At 36.4% G+C, this 14847-nt stretch overlaps 1 protein-coding gene across 1 annotated transcript in view; it reads right to left on the bottom strand.

The window, feature by feature from the left end:
* Window positions 1-246: 246 nt before the first annotated feature.
* Window positions 247-14847, bottom strand: part of SLC30A4 (solute carrier family 30 (zinc transporter), member 4) — a 28366-nt gene continuing 13765 nt past the window's right edge. The window contains exons 2-6 of the mRNA XM_008585104.1: window positions 5451-5604; window positions 3526-3727; window positions 2759-2864; window positions 1841-1975; window positions 247-1201 (exon numbers count right to left, since the gene is read on the bottom strand). Coding sequence (XP_008583326.1) covers window positions 1047-1201; window positions 1841-1975; window positions 2759-2864; window positions 3526-3727; window positions 5451-5604 — 752 coding nt within the window. The 3' untranslated portion in view covers window positions 247-1046. The remainder of the gene's footprint in view (window positions 1202-1840; window positions 1976-2758; window positions 2865-3525; window positions 3728-5450; window positions 5605-14847) is intronic.

Genomic DNA, 14847 nt, shown 5'->3' with positions numbered 1-14847 from the left:
AATCTACATGTGAGAAGTGGGTATCATAAACTGAACCTTAGCCCTCCAGAGTTTTATCCTGACAGACATACACAGCTTATCTGGAATAAGGGCAGGAACCAATGTACCAAGCAAATTTTTTGTACAAAATATTGGCAGTTCAAGGGACAGAGGATCATTGTTTACATCTTCTAGTCTCTTGCTGTTCTTAAGACAATTCCATGAACAATAGAAGGGATTTCAGGAAGACATAAATCTGAAACTCCATACTCCATCCTCACTCCTTTATTTTGTTTTAAATCATCAGATAGTAATTTGAGTTTAAGACTAACTTCTGCCATTCAAAATAATATTGAAAATATTTCCTAAATAATTTAATGACAGTGACCACAATATGTAAAGATTTGATTCTGCTAAGATTACAAATAATCAAAAATGTTAACTTTGAGATTCAAAACCTTACAACATCTGGAAAAAACTCTTTATCAAGTAACTATAACAATAACATTAATACTTATTTGTGAAATAAAACACTTCTGAAACACTTGGGAATACATGCTTATTCCATTCTCTGGATAATTATTAGTACTTTCTGAAATCTGTTGAGGAATAATTTCTGTAAAAAGAGAGCAGCAATTCCAGAAACTAGGTGCCAAGATGACATAATAAAAAAATTCAGTTTTCCAGTACTGGCTTGATATAAAATGGCCTTTAAAAGTATTATTAAAAGCAAATAATTAATTCTTAATGCTTTCTTTAAGACATGTACTCTGTCAAATTAATGAAGTATGGTCTTGGATTGTCTTCTATGAGGTATCTGTAGAGTCACATCTCATACTGTAAACATACTGTTTTGGAAACATCTTCATCTGAAAATCATGGTGAAGTCTCATTTTGCCATTAAATGGAGACTAGCACTGTCAGGCTGGAGTGACTGTTTTGAGAGACTGGTGCTTGATATGGACACAGCTGTCAGGGATTCCATTTTCTCATTTAGGTTTGCATTTATTGCTCTCAAGTCTGTGACTACAGGATAAATAAGGCAGTAGTCCCCAAAATATATAAAATTAGGGACTGGAACTCTGACAATTTGCACAAGTTCTGTCCACTTCTTGCCTGTAACTCTGAAGCTGAACAGTACATTTATACATGCCAAATGTGTTCAATAATAAATGTTTTGCTTTTGACTGTACTTCCTCCCATTTAGATGAACTTCCAGGAACTGCAATGTCAAGAAAATATCATTACTATTCATTGTTCATAGTTACACATTAGCGGATAAAATACAGGGAAAAAACCAACCTTAAGATACTGTGAACATATTTTTATTAGTCTAATTTGTACCCTCTCTATTAGAGAAGTATGTCATTTTATACATCCAAAGTGGCTTCTCATTATTCCAATCTCTCCAGTCCACTCTCAGGTAGAGAAAGAATACCAGACATCAAGTACAAGGCTGTCATTAAAATATCTTAAACGCACTTTAAAAATAAACCACAGGCATATATTATTTTGATAAAAAATAAAATAAAAAGCATCAATCTGAAATGACTTAAAAAAATGAGAAACATAAGACTTTAGCTTTTCTTATGTAGAAAAGCGCATGGTGAGCATGGTAAATATACTTAATGCCTTTGATCTAAAGGTAAAAATCAATTTGTAATGTTTCATCTCAAAGAGGTCAAAAATTATTGTTCTGCTATCAATATTGACCTGAAGCTCACCTTTTGAAGAGCCTCATCCCTCCCTTAAAACAAATCTTTCAGCAGAAAAGTCTACCTATTTAATTATAAGCACAGATGTTTAGTTTCAGAGATAGAAGTCCACCAATCCCAGGCCCCATTTACCATCAGCAACATACTTAGCTGTATATGAACTATGGCAGTAGATTTTCCTGAAGTGAGAGACCAGATATTTAAATCTTCCACTGAATATACATCTTCTATTTTCATCAAGGCTTCTTTGATACAATCTACATTCAAATGGCTTGGTACACCTATTAGTTCAGGATATATAATTTATATGTAAAGTTTATTTTGGAAAAAAAAGAAGTTTTTCATTACTGAGAAGACTTTTTTCAAAGAGAACAAATGGCTTTGCCAATTCAGTTTAAGCAAATACTTTAAGATAAACTAGGTACACATATATTTTTACTAAAAATGTAGGATATATACAAGTGGTTAATACATACTTAACAAAATGTTCATTCTCTCTAAAAAGGAATGCCAATCAAACCAGAATACTTTGTTTAACAGATAAGCTAGGATAGGCAAAAAAAGAAAAAGAAAAAAAGAAAGAGAGAAACATCCAATGATGATAAACCTATTGTTGAGAAATTTTATTTTCATGTTTACTTATAATATCAGTAAGGCAAGGATGTCATAAATACAACAGAGTCACAAGTTAAATGGGAATTAAGGAATTAAACTACTAAACATATTCGCATTGAGAATCAAAAGAGTTGCATTCTTGTCCTAGCTCCACAGTTTATTAGCAGCATAACCTTAACCAAGTTATGTTATCCCTCTGAACCTCAATTTTCCTGATTTTAAGTGAGGATAATTTACTCCATTGTCTGCCTTATTTTGCTTAGCTATTATAAGGGTCAAGCGGGTAATAGATGGGAGAGTGCATTGATCTGTATGTTATAAACATGTAAGGTATAGCCTAATAAATATCAGTAAAATGCAAAAGACAGTTCCTACCCAGTGTCCCCCCAACTCCCAATCTGCTTTAGGGAAATAATAAATCCTTAATGGGAATATTAGTGAGATCTTACCTTCCAGTATTATAACTACTGTGTCCCATATGATGCGAAATGTTGTAAAAGCCACAAGTAATGAAAATATATATGTACAGATGGGATCAGCAATCTTGTATTCTGGCTAGAAGGTAATAGTTCAAAGTTGTATGATTAAATATAGAAAGATAAAACAGGCTGTAAAACAAAGCAAGGCATATGTCCCCTGTTCTTTGGCTTTACCAGTATTAGAGAATATCCTTAAAACTTGGATACTGTAGTTGAGAAACATCTTTCCCAGACTGTTAAATGACTTTCCTCTTGGGACCTATTTCTAGAAGTTTAATTGCCTGTTCTACTGTTCTCCTCTATACCTTCTCTAAATCTTCTCCACTGTACCTTCACAGAACATCAGAACTGCAAGGATTTTTAGCAGCCATTTGGTTTAAGCCCCTCTTATAAATGGGAAGGAACTTAAGTTTACAGAGGGGAAGGGACTTGTCCAAGGTCCCTTGGCAGAGCCTCATCCCTCCCTTAAAACAAATCTTTCAGCAGTTCAGTGACAAGACTTACGACTGAGTTTTCCAGTGAAGGCACTACCAAAGCCAGCTACAGATTAAGTTACCGTGTGAAGTTATACCATTGTGTTTACTGCTAACAAATATGGATGGTCAACTAAGCTTATGTAGATGCAAAACGAATAGAACTGGCATTGGTGTCCAGCATACTGACAAAGGATAATCAGCTTTATTTTTAATGTTGAAATCAAACACATTTTAAAATAGAAAAATTGGCAATCATATTACCTTGAATCGTATGATGTATGCAGCTATTAGCACACCAACACTCTGTACTAAATCCCCCAAGGCATGTACAAATGCAGCTCTCACTGCCAGGCTATCCTGCCCATGTCCATGTCCATATCCAGAACCTATGGTAGGAGAATTTGAAGGCAGGGAGTGGGAATGGGAGTGATGGTGACCAGACTGCTTCAACAGAAACCCCATTCTGTTAAAATAAAATAAAACATTATTTTTCCTAATGTTATTGGTAAACATTTGTTCCTAGTCAGACACTAATTCCTGGTAATAAATGATGCAACACAGAACTCATTCATTTAATAAATATTTGAGCATCTATTATGTATCAGGTACTGTTCTAGGTGCTGGGGTCAAAACAGTGAATAAGACAGATATATCCTTACCCCCAAGGAGCTTAGGTTCCAGTAGAGAAAGCAGAGAAGCAACAAATAAATACAAAATATACATCCAGGCAATGAGAAATACTTTGAAGAAACATAAAGCATTGTAAGGGGATGGAGAGTGATGGGTAGTGTAGTCAGAGAAGGCCTCTTCTAGGTTCCATCTAAGAGAGACTTTAAGGAAGTCAGGGAGCAAGTGGTAGAAGAGTCTTCAAGGCAGAAGAATAGCAGGGCGAAGGCACGAAAATGAAAACGTGCTCTATGTACTTTTTTTTTTGGCAGCTGGCCAGTACAGGGATCGAACCCTGGATGTTGGTGTGATCATCACCACATGGCAGAAGAATAGCAGGGCGAAGGCACGAAAATGAAAACGTGCTCTATGTACTTTTTTTTTTTGGCAGCTGGCCAGTACAGGGATCGAACCCTGGATGTTGGTGTGATCATCACCACACCCTAACCAACTGAGCTAACTGGCCAGCCTGTGCTCCATGTACTTGAAAAAAATAAGCCATTGTGGCCAGAATAAAGTGAGCAAAAGCACTAGGAAGTGAGTTGCAGAGGTACATGGGGTCTTATTAAAAGGCTAAGGTAAGGACACTTGATTTTATTCTAAGTATGAATAGAAGCCACTAGGGCAGGGATTGGTGAATTATGGCCAGTAGACCATATGTGGCTTGCTGCCTGTTTTGGTACAGAAAGTTTGATTGGAATATAGCCATGCTCACTTGCTTACAATATGGAGTGTGGCTGCTTTTGTTCTACTAACAGCAGAGTTGAGTAGCTTTGAAAGAGACTGTATGGGTCTCAAAGCCTAACATATTTCCTGCCTAGACCTTTACAGAAAAAGTTTGCTGAACTGTGGTGTGAGTGGTTAAGTATATAACTTAAAAATGATAGGTTTTTTTGGGGGAAAAAAAAATTAGTAGTTAAAAAAAAACCTAGATAGAAAAATATTCTGAAAGTTAAACCAAAAACGTTGTCCTTAAATTCCTCATTGTTAGTTAACCTCCAGTATACCTCAGCAAACTAATGAGAAATTCATAATGTCCATAGCATTTCATTAACTTTTATAAGAAAAATTAATATACAGTTGTCCCTCGGTTTCCATGGGGAATTAGTTCCAGGACCTCCTGCACATACGAAAATCTGCAGATGCTTAAGTCCCTGATATAAATTGGCATAGTAGTTACATATAACCTACATAAATCCTACCATATACTTTAAATACAGATTTACTAGATTACTTATAATACCTAATACAATGCAAATGCTATGTAAATAACTGTCATACAAGATTTTTAGAGAATAACAAAAAAAAGAAATTTGTACATGTTCAGTACAGGCGCAATTTTTTTTCAAATATTTTTGATCCACAGTTGAATATATAGATGCAGAAACAAAAATACAGAGGGTCGGCTGTATGGTATAATTAAAAATATGAAAATATCACTGCAAATTACTGAATGCATGTACACTTGTCTCTAAGTTCACAGTAGTTGAAAATATTAATGTAAAAAATATAGAGCTTACATTACGTTAACTGCAACTCCAACAGCTGCGGTGATGAGCATTATATCTCCATTTATTTCGTAGTTCATATGGATAGTTCTTTGCACAGCTTCATATAAGAGGAATCCCATAAGTATATACACTAACAGCACACTAATCATAGCTGACAAAACCTCTAGAGGAAAAAATATATAAAGCAAATATATTTTCAGCAGTTATTGCACTTCAGAGCAATTAAACATTGTGCAGTCTTTTATTTATATTTTCTTTCCCCTAAGGAGATATAATCACAATTATATCATGTCATTAAAAAGCACTTTGTCATGTCATTTTCCTTATTCAAAAAGTGTTTATTAGCAGCTTGACTGATCTGGGTCCTTCACTAATTTACTCCTACTACTTCCCATCCTCCACTCATCTCTTCAGGATCAAGTTATGTAAATTTATAGACCATAAAAGGTAAAAAATGACAAGCTGAGAAAAAATATTTGTCACATACATTACCACAGACTAGTTTCCTAATATAAAAAAAGTACATTTAAAAATCAGTCACAAGGTGAACAACCCATAAGAAAAATGGGTAAAGGACACAAATAGCAATTCACAGTAAACAGAAATTGCCAAATTCTCAAAATCAATCATAAAAGAAATTCACATTAGAATAAGATTCATTTCCCCCCTACTAAATTGGCAAAAATTAAATAATTTGATAATCGCTAGAGTCAGCAAGGATATACTGGTGGAAGTATCAAATGGTATTATGTTTTGGACAGCTGATTAGTAAAACTAATCAAAAATGTAAATGCAATTCCTTGATACAGCAGTCTGCTTCTAGGAATCTAACTGGTAGAAACACCTCCATGTGTGCAAAGATATCTACAGGGCTTCTCACTGTAGCACTGTTTGTAGTATCAAAAAAAAATCTGGAGACATCTTAAATGTCCACCAAAGAGGAACCTAATAAATAAATTATGATGTGTGTGTGTGTGTGTGTGTGTGTGTGTGTGTGTGTGTGTGTGTGTGGTGGTGATACCACACAGCCATTTTAAAAAAAGGAAAAAAGTAAAACAAAAATCAGGCAAATTGATAGTCATAAGACAGACAAGAAAGCATTACACCTTGGCCGGTGCGCTCACTGGCTGAGTGCGGTGCGGCCGGTCTCGAAAAGGACAAAAAAAAAAATTTGTTCGAAACCCCTTAAAATTAGGTTGACCATAGTTTCCAATTTTCCCAGGACAGTACCAGTTAATGCTTGTTGTCTTAGCATATTTATTAATAGTGCTCCATTTAACTCTCAAAAGTGTACTGGTTTGGATGATAAATTATACAGTTATCCTAGTAGGTCTGCCAGATAAAATATTAAATGCCCACTTAAATTTGCATTTCAGGTAAACAAATAATTTTTTTAGTATAAGTATGTCCCATGCAATATTTCAGATATATCAGGTGTTCTGTAACTGTGTGTATATATGTGTATGCGCGCAAATCTGGCAACCCCACACCCCTGTGATAATTCTCCTAAACACTAAAATTACCTTTTTGTGAATTCTCAGATAAAGCAAACTCACATTCAAAATAAAGTAAGATGAAAGCCAAACAAAAGCATAAATACAGCTTCTTGGCAGAAGGATTTCTACCCTTACAAGGCCTACTATGCTCTTGCAGGCTGCAGCTGAAGATTCAGTTCTCCAACACCTCAGTTTTCACCTATATGACAGCATGAAAGGGATCCTGATGCCTGCCCACAGTTAACAGTAATGGAATTCACTTGATTCCTAGAAATTCCCAAAATGGTGTATTAGGATACTGTTATCAGTGATATCCCCTTTTCAGCAAATTAGTAAGGAATATGTCTCATAGTCTAGTTTCCTCAGTGAAAAAAAAAGACATTCATCTGTTACTTTTTATTCTAATAACCTGTCAAAATGACTTCTAGACAGAGTACTGAAAAATGCAAAAAAGTAAAAATAAAAAAAATAATAAAAATTTAAAAACCCCAAATTTTAAGTAGACTTTTAGGACTAAGATTTGTAGCTGAGAAGTACTAGCCATAAATAATACTATCTAGCTAAAAATCCTAATAGTACAAATATGATCATTTATTCTGATAAAACAAACAAAAAACTCTTTCACTGTGAATAAATTAAACCTTGGTGAAATACCATCAGTAGGACTAATTGGCATTAAAATTTTTCTTTCACAATATTTTTAACATGATGGAATGCAGATAAAGATAGGCAACATTTTTTTCCCTACAACATTTAAGAGAGAGGAAAGCTTTCAATCAACAACCAAATTATGACCTGCTCCAATCATCTCATTCTTGCTCTGGGTTGGTCTCCTGTCCCATATTTTCCAAGACAAAAGGAGTGCATATCAGATGAATTTTTCATTTTCTTAAAGGAGACACAGAAACTTTCATAATTGAAATCCTAAATTTCTGTGAAAGTTACTACCCCATTAGATTTAGATAAACTCGAACATTCATATTTCAGTCTAAATGGAAATTTGCATAAATTTAAAACTCTTCAAAGATATTTTTATGAAATGCTAGAAAACTTACTATTATAGTAGTTCTAATATATTTTGATACTTTACTCTACACATATGTAATTAAATTACTCTGCCTGGAGACTAAAATTTTTATGAAATGCTAGAAAACTTACTATTATAGTAGTTCTAATATATTTTGATACTTTACTTTACACATATGTAATTAAATTACTCTGCCTGGAGACTAAAGTACACCCTGAATGTCACATACAGAGAATAAACAGTTTTAGTCTGAATGGTCAGTAAATGCTAAAAGAAAAAAAACAATGGGAAAAAACATAGATGATTATCAAGTTTTGATAGTACTGTAAAATATGAAAACTGTTTTCCGCACATTTTAAAACAATAATAAATTGCCAAAACTGGAGGTTTTCAAGCTTCATATGAGAAACATTGGAGTCCCTCTCTGTCCTTCTTTGTTATTCTGCAGCATAGTACCTTATTCTTTCTCTTTATAGAATTTATTACAATTTATATTTGTGTTGGTGTATATATTTACTGCCTGTCTCCCCACGCTATACTATCACTCATTCATTCCACAGATAACTTTTGGACACCCATTCAGTGAATGAATAACAATTTGCTTCAACTATGTAAACAACACACAACCCAAACATATTTGTTTTCATGGGTGCTGCACAAATGTACTGCTGTAACGTAACTGTTAACTTTGTTAACGCTATGATGCTAATAATGAGTATATTTCACTTAAATTATACAACACTTATTTTTCTATTGCCTCAAAGAACTACATATAGCAAACATCTAAAGACAGGGCTCAGAGGCCTATAAAAATTAATAGGGAAAGAGAGTGGAGATATATTCTCTCTTCTACTTCTCCTTATGCTATTTCTCTTTTCTACCTTCTTCCAAAAGGAAGGAAACAGAAGGAAAAACAGAGGGTTGTATAGGATTTGCCTAGAACTTCCAGACCAGTATTTGTATTTTCAATTCATCCACAGAGAACTCTACTGCACTCAGGCTATAGACACCATATAGGATTTTCAGTGGTCCACTGTCACCACCAGAATGCCAAGTGAGTTTGTCTTTGGATCCTGCCATCTTCTATTCTAAATAATCTCTTATTCCTGCCTTCTTACCGTTCCCCCTATACCATACCCAAGGTACCTATGACTTTCAAGTAACTTCTGGCTATCCAAATTGATAACCTTACTCGTCTTTCTTTTGCCTTAATAAAAACTCCCATTTTTAGGAAGTTCTAAAAACTTATTCTTTGCCTATAGATGTTCATGTGATGTGATTAAATTCCCACTAAGATGTGAAAAATTAATAGTCATACCTCTTCACAGGGTTGGGAGGAAGTTGTTAAAATGAATTACTAATTAGTTAGAAGAGATTATGGATTTTGTTTTTTTTTTTTTTTTTTTTTTTTTTTGGCTGCGTGTATGGGTGAAGATTTTTCAGCTGAATACTTTCTGCTCCTTTAGTATCACGGTATAAATAACAAACTACATAGAATTAGCACCGTAACCATATACCTACCCCAGGACAACCCATCATCTAGCCAGATCTGCCAGAGGTTTTTGCTCAGTAGAACTACATATAGTAGAACTGCTACGAAAGACTCCTATCACTTTGCCACTAACCTAGGCTGATGATCTGTATTACCATACTGCAAATCTTGCTTTTTATTTCAAATACAAACAACTCTGCTAATTACAGTCCTTTCACATGATCACCATCTTTATCTAATCCATGCAACCTCATTGGCCCTAGATCTGGAAGAGAAGCCACATAAATAAAGTTAATTACTTTCATAACCTACAAAGAAGGATAGAGGCATAGAGCAAGCAAGGGGATGGGGGCTGTTCTCTTTAGAATGGCATTTCCCCTTTGTCTGGAAGATGATGCTATTCCTCCTGAGGATTTGTGGGATTTCTCCTACAGTGTGGTTTCATTAAATTGTAAGTTTTATTAGCTTCCACAGTCAAATAAATCCAGGCATTTAAAAATAACTCACATATGGTGTGCCTTCCCTGCTCTCTCTCTTCCCACAAAAAAAGCTGCTATAGTAGCTCATTGTAAAGTAATTAATGCAAGAAGAAAAGAAAAAGAAAAAATTTGAATGAGATTTTACACAATCTATGGTTCACATGAAGGAAACAAAAAACAAAAACAAAAATCCCCCCCCTCCCCCCCCGGAAACCAAAAAAGTAGCAACAGGATAGAACTGACTCCTGGGACAGCCACTTAGGCCCATCCCACAAATTTAAATGTACCTTTCTCTCACCTTGATTGAATGATTTTTGATAAAATGAACTCTGTTGTATTGCCAAAAAAAGATATCAAAAACTTACAAGTTAAAAAGCACATCATTAAAAACTGTTATTTAATCATCAGGGTGAATCAGCTTACTTTTCTCCTCCTACTTAGCTGAGACAGTTATGCTGAGACTGTAAGAATTCTGATTAGTCCATTTTGGAATGTGGAGCATTTTGAGAGAGATTAAAAGTCTGGGTAAGATGATATATACTGGCAGGTAGAAGAGGGAAGGAAAAGTAGAAGACTGGAACTAACTTTTATCGGAAATTTACTCTCTGCCAGTACCATGTTAGGTTCTTTATATACTTTACCACCTTATTTACTTTTTGTAATTCTGCAACACAGAATTTTCATCTCTGTTTTGCAGAAGAAACTCCTACTTAGATTAATTCATAATCCAAAAGGTCATGTAGACCTCAGATTTAAAGAAAGACATTTGACCACAAAGTTCTAAAAGTGGTAAGTACCAAAGAAAACAAATAGGACTAGCCCTTAACTCAGATAAGGAAGAAGAAACTCCCTTCTGATTAGTTTATTTCAAAAAGACCTGCAAAGAAAACAAATAGGACTAGCCCTTAACTCAGATAAGGAAGAAGAAACTCCCTTCTGATTTCAAAAAGTTTATTTCAAAAAGACCTATAAGTCAGGTTGTACCACCTAGCTAAGTTAAGGATCAAATAAAGTTTTACAGTCTAGTCTGTGAACATGACCACAGTTTTAGAATTATAGATAAATGTTTTCTAGTTCCAAATATTTTAGTCTGAAAAGTTCAACAATACCTCTACTCCCAATTTGGAAATTGGTTTAATTTACTCCCAACACAAATGATTTGAGGATCATGAACGATTCTAAATTATCCTTCCACAGCTTTCATGTTCTTATTTATTCAGCCTGAATATGCAAAAATTTGATTAATATTCTCTTCTACAGCACTTATTAAGGCCAGACACACAGAGTTTAATATTACCTGTTCCTGTTACAACTTAACTCAAGGTCAAGAAGGAGGCACAGTTTCAAAAAATAGCTATAAAATGTGATAAATGCTATTAACCATGTACAAATTATTATGAGAAAACAAAAAGGAAATAAACTTAGAGTATGATACTACTAATATATGATTATCATTCACAGATACAATCTTTCCTTTATATATATCTAATCTCATAAATAAATCAATCAGGAGTTCATTATAAGAACAGTTCTTAAAGATTCCATTCATTAAAACATAATTTATACACAAATTTCAGAAGTATATCCATCTCTCTATCACAGTTTCTATACGCCTTCACATGTATAATATGCTTTTATTGAATACTACTAGGTAGTCCAAATTAGATGTACCAGTTATAATTTGACATTAAACACAATATTATGAGTAAACATTAAAAACTACTGGTCAGCAAGGCAGCTGACTCTACAGCTTGTCTCTCTCACACAGACAGACAAAACAACGAATAAACAATATTTGGATGTAAATAACTAAAGGAGAGCACTGGAGAACATCAGAAGAACAGAAACCCTCGTGAGCAGAAACTCAGGATAGCCACATAGAGAATGAAAGGAAACAGTTGGCCTCTACCACCCTATTCCCCAGCTGGGATCAGCTGGGAACCAGGATGAACTCCCTGTGGGGAAAAGGTAAGCAAGAAGACACCAACAGCCCCCCCATCAACATCTTGACACCTACAGTCCTTACTACTGGGGACCCCTACAGTCCTCACAGGTAATGGGAACCAGGATGAACTCCCTGTGGGGAAAAGGTAAGCAAGAAGACACCAACAGCCCCCCCCATCAACATCTTGACACCTACAGTCCTTACTACTGGGGACCCCTACAGTCCTCACAGGTACTAAGCCCAACTGAGGGAGCTGCCTGAAGTCCACACAGTTGTACTCTCCCTAGAGAAGGAGCTGCCACTGTGCCCTGCACTCTGTGACCCACATAGCTACTGTGCTACACCATCTTGGAACTGCAACTACTTCTGGAATGTATCTCACCCCAGGGGCAAGTGGCCACAGCACCCTTTCATCCTAGAGACTAAGCTACCATCGAACCACTCCCTGCCCAGTGGCCCCACATCACCACAAACCAAGCTTCCAGCAGCTGTTACAACCTACCTCATGGGGCTAAGCAGTGGTGGAACCTCTCCACCTACCCCTCCCAGTTGTGCTGTGCCCCTCCCCATCAGGCTGGAGCTGAAGCAGCACATTGACCCCTGGGGAATTGGTGCCTTGCCCAAGCCAAGCAGCTGTGTAATTCAGGGCTGAGCTGATGTAGTACTCTGCCAAGCTGAGACACTCCACACTACAGGCTGAACAACTCTAGTATCCTGCTTTCCTGGAGCTGGACTAGCCCCCTAGACACTGAACTGCTGAAACACCCTTTTCCCTGGGGAGTGGAATCAGCACTGTGCTGCTTCCTGCCCTATATGGCTCAAATGACAGCTGTGCCCTACCATTCTGGGGTCCTTGCTGCTGCTTCACCTGGCCTCACAGGCTTTGGGATATCGCTGAGTCCCACCATTTCAGGGGCTAGAATCACCACTACACAGTGTCTCATCCCCTGGGACACGAGTGACCACTGAGCCCTATTTGCTATGGCTCCTGAATTGCAACCATACCATGCTCTCCAGGCCCAAATTTACAGAGCACCTCTTCTCCCCTAGACCTGGGCCAGGGCTGTGCCCTGCCCCTCAGGGTCAGCATAACAACTATGACTTGGCCCACCAAGCCTAAGCTACCAGGGAGTGCCTTGGAGTTACACATTCTGGCTCTGTGGGAAATCTATGTCCAAACTTGCCACAAAAAAGTATACCTGCAACCCAAGATCTAGGTGCCACAATAGGTTTGCAGAACCCTGAGCCTAGGATCCTCACTCTGCAGTTGCTCCAAGCACCTGCACCTGAAACCCAGCACTGCTACAGCTGCTTGTAGGTCAGGCCAGACCCCAAACTAAGAGGGATTCCCTCAGTAACATCTCCCCATTGTGGGGAAAATGAGAATAGGAGGGCCCCAAAAGCTCTTGTCACTGAAGTCCTTAACAACCTACACTGCCATCACCACTGCCACAGACTTCTACAGCCTAGGTCACTGAGGCAACCACAGTTTTCACTGATGTGGATCACAGCTGTAGAATCTGCCCATAGATTAAACTACTGCATCTGTACTGAAAGGGAATTGCCACACACTTTTCAACCAGCACACTAAGGCCCAACTGCAGGTAAAAAAAAAAACCTTTCTCTATGAAAGCCACTCTGTAAAGTTAGGAAGAGGCAATTGTTTCAACAGATGCACAGACATCAACAAAGAGATACAAAAACATAAAAAAGCAAGGAGATATGACACTGCAAAAGGAACACAGTAACACTCCAATGACAGACTCCAAAGAAAAGGAAATGTACAAATTGCTGGAAAAGGAAATTCAAAATAATGATCTTAAGAAAAATCAATGAGATACAAGAGAATAGCAATAAACAATTCAACAAAATCAGAAAACGATTTATGAAATGAATGAGAAATTTAAGAGATGGATATAAAAAAGAACCGAGCATAAATCCTGCAGCTGAAGAGTTCAATGAATGAAATAAAAATACAATAGAGAGCTTTAACAGCAGACTAGATCAAACACATGAAAGAATCTCTAAACTTGAAGACAGGTCATTTGAAATTACCCAGTCAGAGAAAAACAACAACAAAAACAAACAAACCAAAAAAAAAAAAAAAAAAAAAAAAAAAAAAGAAAGGAGAATGAAAAAAAGTGAAGAAAGCTTACAGAAATTATGGGACACCATTAAGCAAATGAAATTTGCACTATGGGAGCTCCAGAAGAGACAAGAAAAGGCACAGAAATCCTATTTTATGAAATAATATCTGAAAACTTGCCAACTCTTGGGAGAGATATAGACACTGAGATTCAGAAAGCTCAAAGGTCCCCAAACAAATGCAATCCAAAAAGGTCTTCTTCAAGGTACATTATAGTCAAATCGTTAAAAGTCAAAGACAAAGAATTCTAAAAACAGCAAGAGAAAAATTTCAAGTCACATATAAGGGAATCCTTATAGAATAACAGCAGACTTCTCAGCAGAAAGCTTACCGGCCAGGAGAGAATGGGATGATATATTCAAAGTGCTGAAAGAAAGAAAGAAAAAAGGCAGACAAGAATGCTGTATCTAGAAAATCTACTCTTCAGGAATGAAGAAGAAATAAAGTCTTTCCCAGATAATCAAAAACTGAGGGAATTCATCACTAGACCAGTCTTACAAGAAATGCTCAAGAAAGTCCTACATCAGGAAGTGAAAGGACAATAACTACAATCATGAAAACACACAAACATATAAAATTCACTGGTAAAGCAGACACAAATGAAAAAGAGAAAGGAATTAAACCTTATCACTATAGAAAACCACCAAACTGCAATGATAATAAGAGAGAAAGAAAGAAACAAAGGATATACAAAACAACCAGAAAACAATCAACAAAATGACAGGAGTAAGTCCTCACCTATCAATAATAACTATAGGGCCGGCCCGTGGCTCACCTGGTAGAGTGCGGTGCTGATAACACCAAGGCCATGGGTTCGGATC

This window comes from Galeopterus variegatus, unplaced genomic scaffold, assembly GCF_000696425.1.
Source record: "Galeopterus variegatus unplaced genomic scaffold, G_variegatus-3.0.2 Scaffold3454, whole genome shotgun sequence".
NCBI classification, from domain to species: domain Eukaryota; kingdom Metazoa; phylum Chordata; class Mammalia; order Dermoptera; family Cynocephalidae; genus Galeopterus; species Galeopterus variegatus.
The sequence above is the reverse complement of the archived record's forward strand: the minus strand, read 5'-3'. Positions and strand labels throughout refer to the sequence as shown.